General features: G+C 33.6%; 1 protein-coding gene across 1 annotated transcript; it reads right to left on the reverse strand.

The window, feature by feature from the left end:
• Positions 1-443: 443 nt before the first annotated feature.
• On the reverse strand, positions 444-1,250 carry LOC128549395 (GTPase IMAP family member 9-like). Its single transcript, XM_053526030.1, has one exon. The coding sequence runs from the start codon at positions 1,248-1,250 to the stop codon at positions 444-446; it is 807 nt and encodes a 268-aa protein (XP_053382005.1).
• Positions 1,251-10,608: the final 9,358 nt, after the last annotated feature.

The following is a 10,608-nucleotide window of genomic DNA, read 5'->3' on the forward strand; positions in this document are numbered from 1 at the left end:
TTATCAAGAGCCACAGAGATGAACCAAATGTTCAGACCCTGAACAACGGTAAGAAACTGATTTCTGGTTGTATTCTGAGAATAACTGAAATCAGTAACAAAAGTCAACCCTGATTTGTTACTTGGTGGGTCGAGTATATCCACCACGGTCAAGATATTACAAACTGCAAGTTCTGACCCGCGGTCTAGCGACAGTTGTTTTTGTTCCAGATGAACTTTCTTTCTCGAACATTTTTTGGTACTAAAAAAGAAGACAAAAAAAAACCCACATAAAAATAGGAAGAAAGTTTCAACAGGAAAAGTCGCATAAAAAGTAAACAACCACCCACAAGGCATATTTAAAGCATATCTCTGTTTTGTAAAGAATACCATGAAAAACAGTCTTCGCGAAATATGTCCAGAAAGATTTAATCATCTACATTCAACACTGATTGAATTTATTATTCAGTTACAAACAACTATATAATCGTTGCATAAGTAAGCTATCCCTGCAGCCACACAAACCGCACCCACGCCTGCTGCCTTCCAGCATTTTCTATTAAACTCCTTTTCTTCTTCCACAGCTTTCAGGATCTGCTCAGACAACCGTTTAATTTGTTCGTGAACTGGTCCACTATCATGGTTTTTAAGTGCTTCTCGAAACACCCGCTCGTGTACATTCAGAAATCCATTCTTGAACCTGACTTTTCCTGCCCGAGATACTTTATCGACAAGTCTGTTGATACGTTCTATATGCTCAGGCTTTGGTTCTCTATTGTCTATTCTAGCAAACCTATTTTCGCACAGCTTGATCAGGCTGCTCATTCCGCTATTTTCGTCGAGCATTTCATCCAACTGCGTTTCGTCTAAATTGTTTTCTATATGTGTCAGAACAATGATAGCCTTTTTCAAGCACTGCTCACCGAAAATAATGCGAAGGACATCAACGGTTGACAACTCTTCTTGTGTTAACCTGGTGGATCCATTTAGCACGATAAGAAAGGCATGGGGATTTGGGCAAAGTTTTATTGCCTTTTGGATCTCCAAAGCTTGCATTACCAGACTTCTCTCTCCGTCGCTATCGAAAAGACCAGGAGTGTCAACAACAGAAACATTTCCCTCATCGCTCTCCACTTTGCATTCTTTAGTGACAGCATTAAAGCTACGTGCTTCATCAAACGCACGCCTTCTAAGTAAAACGTTGCCTAGGGAACTCTTGCCATTTCCGGTTTTCCCAACAATGACTATTTTCCTTTCGTAATTCGCAGACATCCTGAAATGTATTATAAATAAACATTGTAAGTATCCCTCTGTTTCATTAACACTATATCTTCGAAATATTGTAAAACACTTCAGGTAATTTTATTTCCATTCACACCTATAAATTACCAATTAGTAAAAATCTAGTTATACCGTCTTGCGATTAAGAGTTGTATAAAGTTAGATGGATGGGGACATAGTAATACAGTCCTCTCGACCGTATGTCCGTCATATCCGTCCGCCATGACTTTATCTCAAATATTTCTCAAATTATCTCCTTATTTGTTCTTGATTTTCTTATGTCCTGACGATAAGGGTGAATGTAATGAAACATGCTGAAATCAGACGTAGTGCAGAGTGTGAAAGAAATATTTGAATACAAAGAAACAAGCTTAATTTATTCCGTCATTTTGGTATAAATATTACTTTCAATTAAAACGGAAATCTCTTTTAGTCAGAATTTAATAAAATTACTTATGATAAATAGGTTCCTGTGTAATGGTAGCGTATATCATATAGATCGATTGACTAATTCAACAATAGTTGCGACTAATTTCCTTCTTTTAAAATATAAGTGGCATCACTTTTTGTCGGCGATCGGGGCAAATAAAAATCCAAAATGCAATTAAACCCGCCCCCATCCCCTTCCTCTGGTAATCGGAACGAAGTTAAAGAAATGTAAAACGTATCAAGCGTTCTTGAACGAAGCAATCTCTAAAATCCAAATAAGAATGTATTTGTCTGCGCTTTATAACATTGACATACTATTTTACAAGAGTTGAAAATATGATAGAATCTTCACTGTGTAATCCACCTATAGGTATCCGTGCCGTAGGCACGCAGTTTTATCAGATGGCCATTATTCTACTATTTAATTTTTGCTAAAGGTAGGGAGCTACTAACATGTCCCTTGTTGTTTTATATCAAAAACAGTTGTGTTATATAGCAGCAATTCTTTTTGCCATATTCTCTGAGTAACCATATTCTGTATATTCTATATCAAGGTAAATTTCCAATACGATGAAATGAAAATGAATTATTATTACAAGATGGGAAATTTACTAAGAATAAATAACTATCACTAGAAGGTAACAAAAATTAGAAATCACTTACTTATTTGAAAATTCAAAACAAAACTTCACCAACTTGTTACAAGGAAAGAGTGACACGTAGCTATTACGGCCAAGTATTTACTAAACAATTTATTATCTTATCGATTTCACTATTGCATTTTATCTTAAGTCAACAAGTTTGACTATATCGGAAACAGGTTTGTTTAGCATTCAAAATGCAACCTTTAGCAAATATACAATTTTGGTAAGGATGATATGGAATGGAGAGTAAAATAGGTTTTAGTAGACTTAAAGCAAAATACAGTGATTTTTTTTATTATTATAAAGCCTTTGCTAGGGGGCGTAAAGGGTGTTGCACAGTTTGTTACCTGTCTATTTTCATTAACAGATTAAATCAAACCGACTGTTGTCTCGCTTTTGTTTCTTCTGTGCCTCCAAAGGATTACCTTATAAAGTTTTTTTTTTTGCACATAAAGCTATCGCTTCGCTAAAAATGTGCTAATGGTTTGTTGTATTATGTATTTTCCTAATTTATCAAGAATTATAATGCTTCCATTTAAAGCAGTATTTTACACGATATAATTGTGTTTAATACCATACTTGAATTAAAACTGTTGTAATGCTTTTGAAAATGTTATTCAGGCTTGAATAAACTACAAAGTAATATAGCTGCGTCACTAGGTTTGTGAACGAAAATATGGAGTACAGCCATCAAATTTTCCTCCAGCCAGCATGTTTGATACAGAATCCGCAGAGATGTGAGATGAAGTCAATTACCAGTATCAATGTCTGTATTCAACCCAAACATACGTAATTCAGCACGATTTCCATGAATTGTGTGTTCATTATTATTTTACGATACATCTCTGCCAATATTTCTACGATAATATGTATCATTCATTGATTAATAGAAGTCTAGCAATCGCAACAATTTGGGAATTTTTCATGTTAACATGAAGAAGTTTGATACCCAAAAACAAATGACTTGAATGAAGATTCTGCTGCCAACAGATCGGTTGCTGAACAAGCTTGTTTCTTGTCTTTGAGAGAGAATTGCATTTTATTAAGCAAATATCTAAGGTTGCAGATGTTATTGCACACACTGACTACATCGGCGTGCTATATTCGGTAAAATCTCTGGTAAATCCGAACAAGTTCATTAGGCTGAACTAAATGCATAATATTCAATAAACCGGATTCACTCCTCCTACTGGTCGCTTATTTTCTTGGTAAAATGTCCGTGTTTATTTACATGTGCTTTGATCGATAAGTTTTACAGCATTTCCACTAATTTACCACGTTGTAAAATTAAAAAAAATAATAAAATATGTTGGTTATTTAGAAACCGTTATATTAGATAAAATGATATCATTCTATTATGATAACTGTTTTATTCTTTGAAGAATTTTTGCATGTCACAGGGGCGCTCAGACAATTTGATGGAATGTGATTCATCTCATTTTCATTGACAGGGTTGTTTTATTTACCATCATTGATTTATTCTTTATGATATGTACAGATTGTTTGTTTGTTTTCGGTTTAACGCCGTTTTTCAACAGTATTTCAGTTATGAAACTGCGGGCAGTTAACCTATCCAGTGTCCCTGGATTCTGTAGCAGTAAAAACCTGATCTCCGTTAGTAACTGCCAACTTCCCCACATGAATCTGAGGTGAGGGACAAATGATATCAGACACACTGTTTTTAATCAAATCGTCACGGAGAACATACGGCCCGCCCGGGGATCGAACTCGCGGCCCCGCGATTCGTAAATCTGCCCTCTCTATACCGTGCTAAGGGGGCGAGTTTTATGATACAGCCTACTTAATATATATCATATATAAATTAAAACATAATACAGCTTATATTTATATACCGGTGAACTTAATTTAAGATCATATAACATAATGATAAGAAAAAACTCTTACAATTATACCAAAGTGTAACCGACTTACTTCCAATGAAGTTCTGGAATGGTAGTCATTAATCTTCTTAAAGCGTTATCAGATGATGCCGTCTTTAACACCACTTAAGTGAAAGGTTATGACACCTGCATAACTGTTATGTCAAGGCCAAACAAAAATATTAGACTTATATCTTTAATAAAAGACTCTTGAACAGGAGTTCAATTTTCACTGAGATAACTCCAACATGTTTTATTAAATATCTTATGCATACAGTTCAGCCTTAGTTCCTTGACACTATGTGCAATATTGGGCATAGAGTTGACAAAAATCTTTGCCAGAAATATCAGTTCTAGGATTGTTATTATCTATAAATCTAATAACCTTGTTTTGCATAACTTTTAGTTTCTTTTTGAGTGAGACATTAAAACCTTCACACCACGAAGAACAACAATAATTAAAAGGGCACTGCATAGACACTTCAAGTGGCGATAAAGAAAATTTGATCTTGAATTTATATTGATATGATGTTATTAACAAGAAGCTCATTCTATAGCAAGCCATCAATACATAGACCCAGGTATTTAAATGATGGGTTTGCTGATACTCAGTAACTGTATAGTATGTCCATTGCAAAAACCCATTACCAAACTTTGTCTCCATAAGAGTCAAAATAAAAGCAGAACAGCATTGATTTTTGCCTTAATGCAAAACAATTATCTTGTACATTGGCCATGTTGAGCAGGATCCAAAACCTTTTTCGACCATAACTGAAATAAAACCAAGACCTTTATTAGTTATTATCAACATACAGCATATAGTATCAGTTCACATTGCTTATCTATGATTATTGGCATATAATTCACATAACAGAAATACAGGAAAGGAGCCAAAATGCTTCCCTGTGGCACAGTGTGCGGACGGATCTCTAGTAGATTTACAAGTATTGAACCATCCATTAATCATAGATTACTGCACAAAGTGTTATGGTCAAACGTTATTAATGCTTTTTTACATCAAAACGGCTGTGTGGTCGAATATTAACAGCCATATAACCTGTCTTATTATTTCCGGATAGTTTTTTATGAAATGTAAATGATAGAATACAACAATACAACAGTAATCAAATACGGTTTGGTATTCGTCTTAAATGTGTTCGTATAGGTTGTAACATCAAGGTCTTTAGAACGGCCAGTTTGATGCTAACAATGAATAATTTCTCTTCAACATAACCCACTGCTAGAATATAAGCTTTGGTTACTTTGCCTGATAAAATACATTATGTTATCAACGATTTCATAAAATAAAGAAATAAATGTACATTCATCTTGATGACCATGACGTGAATTCCTTGCTCATCCTTCTTTTTGTCTTTATCTTCTGAATTGTTTCATTTTTCCATTCTAATTGTAGACATATTTTGCCACTTTTATATATATATATGGCTCTAAGAAAACTGAGGCGGCTAATACAGCATGGAAAATCCAACTGATATTAGAAGTATATGGATGGTAAAAAGTTTTAAATGTGGAATCTAAGGCGGATCTAGCAGAAGATTGGGATTTCAACAAATATCGGTGATTGGATTTCATGGAATATTTAAGTATGAAACCATAGAAATATTTGGTAAACGAACAATATCTTTACCAACAGTTTACCTGTCCTGTGTTACAGTGTATGTTTTAGAAGATGGGTCCGAAGCTTTCCAATTTGTGAGATGTTTGAACATTGTAGACCTCTTGTCCGAAGAATACATGCCTCTGGTCAAAATGTTCAATCATGGTAGACGTCTGTTTTTTCACCACCAATAGTGTATAGAGACTCAAATTTCGCTTTTAATGCTAAGCGTCAAGCAGTTTGGCTACTAGTAGGGAACCTACGACGATACAATGTATGGAAAATAATTATTAACACTCTTGGGTATAGGGTGTATTGATCATAGAATCTGTAGTCATTAGTTATAAGATCTATTTAAGGATTTGAAAGACCTGTCTAAAATGTATAGTTAATTGTATATAAGATCAAAGTTTCATATTTAAAAACGTGAACAATTATTTCATATAGTTTATGGAAACATAAGATTGTTTATTTGTATTAACAGTACTATGCATTAGGTTTAAAATAGTACACACTGTATGTATACATGTATAGATGAATACAGTTTAAATGTGTACTATCACTAAACAAACTGGCCGTTTTTTAACACTTGGCTATTAAAACATTTAATTATGAATGCAGCACTGTATGCAAACTTGATTTGAGCCGTGCCATGAGAAAACCAACATAATGGGTTTGCGACCAGCATGGATCCAGACATCCGCGCAGTCTGGTCAGGATCCATGCTGTTCGCTAACAGTTTCTCCAATTCTAGTAGGCTTTAAAAGCGAACAGCATGGATCCTGACCAGACTGAGCGGATGCGCAAGCTGGTCTGGATCCATGCTGGTCGCAAAGCCACTATGTTGGTTTTCTCATGGCACGGCTCATTTATATATTAAGTAAAGTTAAATATATTTAAATATAAGGATTTATCCATTCAAAGTTAATATCTAAGGATAAACTATTTTAGTGAACGATGGCCATTGGATATTCTTAATGTAACAGAGATATTTTAGCAAATAAAGCGTTGTACGCCACCCTGTGTGTTGTTCACAGAATGTATGCGGCTATATTGCTATTTTTATCCACAGACATCAATACCATCCACTTAATGATATAACAGATACTTTCAATTTTGCACCAGACAATCTTTTTGATTTAGGGTCTTGTTAATGTAGAAGTAATGAAATAAATTGCAAGTATAATTATTTTCGCTTCTGTGGAAAACGAAAGATTGTATCCAAGATAAATAGACGCAACATTAGGTAATTTCAGGGAAGTATGTCTTATAATACAGATATTTCTGTTTTCTGTGTTATTATACAAGAAAGTTTTGTTTTCTTTTTGTTGTAACAGTGGTTTTGCAGGGCGTTTTTGGCGTAAGGCATAAAACCAGCCTTAATTACAATACATCATTTCGCATTATCCTTTTTACTTCGGATATGAGACTGACAATAAATTATTTTGAAAACATGTTGTATCTGGGCATTGCTGTTAAACTTACGGTTCAAAAACTTATATTTTACAGTATCCTTCTTTGGGAGGTGGACCAGGGTATAGGGTTGTGTTTGGGCGTTATCGGTGTGTACTTAAAAAGAGGACATTGGTATATTGACTTCAAATTTTAACAACAAAAGTAAACTCTTTGAAAAAGTGCTGCAGCTGTAAAATAACTTGCATTGCATTAAGCCTCTTAACTAACTGCAATACAGATAACATGCAGATAATATATTTATTACTGTTTCAATTCATGAAATTTTACGAGCAAATGCTTGCTGCTAAAACGCGGTATATTCGCTACAGATTTTAGTACTAGTAAAAAGACATTCTGCAAACTAAGGCGTCGGATAATAAAGGGTGTGCTTCAAGATAGGATATCGATAAAGTTCCTTCAACTTTTTACTCAAAAAGCAAATAAAATCTAAAAAAGAGAATGAGCATAAGTAAAAAAAATCCTGCAAATAACCCATATTGCATTTTAGCGATTTTACCTCTCTAGTACAAATTATATATATCTCAATCGTTCTCGAAACGGCAGTTTTTTTTTTATTTTTTAAATATCCCAAGAATACCAACATATCTGAGATTGCAAAAAGATATTCGCTCCTAGAAAGTGTCAGCTACTTAATTCATCGATACAAATAACATGTTTGAAGTACAGGAACTCTGCAAGGTCAATTGCATTTCTAGCAATTAAAGGTGGATAATCAGACTTTGACCATGTAAGGGATTTGCTTGTAACTTTAACATCTGATCATTTACACTCATTTATGTTCATTAAACACTTAATACAAGTTAGATTTTCACTGGAGGTATTTTTAAAATTTGATTTTCCTATCCTGGTTGCCCAACCAAGATAGAGTTGTTTTATCGTAAGTATAAATTTGATAAGCATACTTTGCTTAAGGAAAGGTATTAATATTAGATATATTGTAATATATTTGTAAAATATTTTCATTAACAATTATGTATTTAGATGGAATTCGATAGAAACGCAAGTTTAAAAAATTATTATTATCTCCCTTTGCCTATCAAGATAGATTGGAAATAAATGAATTCAGAAGCTACACACAGATTTAAAGCTTGCCGTTTGGTTCAGATTGTTAAATAGTTGGTATGTCTATCAAATGCAAACATAAAACTAGAAATTGTATCGAAATAAAATGAATTACTCGGCTTTTTAAATACTTTTATATTAAAGGGGAGTAATTACAAATTTTTATAAAAAATAATAAAACAAATATTTCTAATAGGAATCTAACTCTATATAATGGGTCTTTTTGTTCCTTAAATAAATCTCTACCAGAATATACAAAAAGTAAAAAATGGCATTAAATGTTGTTTAAATGTGATTGACCACCTTTAAGCTAACAAAGCCTAATTAGTTTCTGTATAAAAGACCAAACAAATAGTATACAAAACGTAAAATTCAAACTTAAGACCCTTAGATTTACCATTTTTAGGTGGATAAATATGACAAACTGATGTTTTTTTTTGTTTTTTTTTTTTGTATCAAGAAGAATAAATTGCCATTTTATTTACGTCCTAATGTTTAAAGGTAGTTATTTTTGTGTATCAGTATTTATAGTATTGTGTTTTAATAGATGAAACAGTTTTGTACTGGCATTTCGTTTCTTTTTACTTCCAAGATTTGGTTTCAAGATATAACCGTTCATTTGACTGAGCGCACTATGTAAAGATGTAGGACATCTGTTCATCGTTGTGTTGTTTAAGTCAAAAGCTTGATATTCCTAGTGAAAAATGCAGATTTTTACTAAGTTTGCATTGAAACAGGAAGCGCTTACTCCAATCTAAAAAGAGAATATAAGTAATTCCATTTAATTTTCTACCAGACAGCCTGACTGATTAATGATTCAATTGCCAGTGTATCTGAGGAAATCAGGAAACAATCCAAACATACGTAATCCAGTTCAATTCCCATGAGTTATTCGTCTTTATTAGTAGGGAGCAGATCACGATTTTGCAGATAGTGTTTGGTTTACTGAGGTACATAGGAAGATAATCGTTGAAAGCATGTTGCAGTCTGATATCTCAAACCAATGATATTTCAAAGGCTTACCAAATAAAATGTAGAGTTAAGCTTTGTGAAAACATTTGTTACTCCACCGATAGACTAATCGTCACTGGACTTATAATAGAGTACTGTGAACTCATTTAAATTCGCTGGCATGAAATTTCGCGCAAACGTGAAAATGGACTGTTTCGCGCGGGCTTTAATTCGCGCATTTTCAGTGTTAGAAATGAAAAAAAAAAAAATAGCGCGGTCTTAAATTCGCGCGTCGGTCCTAGCGCGAAATAAGGGAAAATTCGTCCTACGCGAATAAAAATGATTTCACAGTACATTATGACATTATGTTACAAAAAAGGATTCCAACATTATGTCCATCAACTTTTAACACAAGAAGCAAAGAATTTTGAAGAAAAATCCTGCAAAATAACCTATTTACCTCTCTTATACAGATAATAATCTTCATCTTTCATTCTTTCGAGAAACGGTAAAATATCCCATAGATAGTAAAATACTTAGGTAATTATTACAGGCAAACAATTGCTCCCAACATCGGTTTTCCCTCAAGCATGGTTAATTCTATTTTTCTATTTGGTTCGTAGGTTTGGTTAAAAAAGCTCTCATTTGATTAAGCACACTTGTAAGTCCGAGGTTATAAAGAAGGAGGACATGGTTTCATCGTTGTATTGTGTAAGTCAAAAGCTTGATGTTCACAGTGGAAAAATCTAAACTTTGTCTTAGTTTGCGTTGAACAGGGAGCGCTTACTCCATTCCAATACTAGTAATGTTAATAAAGAGAGAATATAAGTAATTGCATTTAATTTTCAACCAGACAGCTTGACTGATTAAGACCCCAAGTAATAAAATCAATTGCCAGTATATAAATGTCCGAGTTTCTGAGGATATCAAGAAACTGTATATATAACCCAAACACTCGCATAACAGTACAATTCCCATGGTTATTCGTCTTTATTTAAATAGTTGCAAAACTTTCTTAGAGAACAGATCGTGATTTTGCAACTCCAGTTTAGTTTACTGGGGTATACCTGAAAGTGTCTTACTTTGTTTTGTTTTGTTTTCTCGTAGCTAATACAGCAAGCATAAAAATTGGTTTATAATTCTACGCTGTTTAAATCCTATGTTTGTCATCACAAATCTACTTTTGGACTTACAGGCGTTTATTCACATGGTTCCGCTCTACTGATTTCAAGGGCCATCAGAGCTAAATTTGATCATGTCAAGACAAGGAACATCTTGCTTCACTGGTT

The sequence above is a fragment of the Mercenaria mercenaria genome, chromosome 16 (genome assembly GCF_021730395.1).
Source record: "Mercenaria mercenaria strain notata chromosome 16, MADL_Memer_1, whole genome shotgun sequence".
Taxonomy (NCBI): Eukaryota; Metazoa; Mollusca; class Bivalvia; order Venerida; family Veneridae; genus Mercenaria; species Mercenaria mercenaria.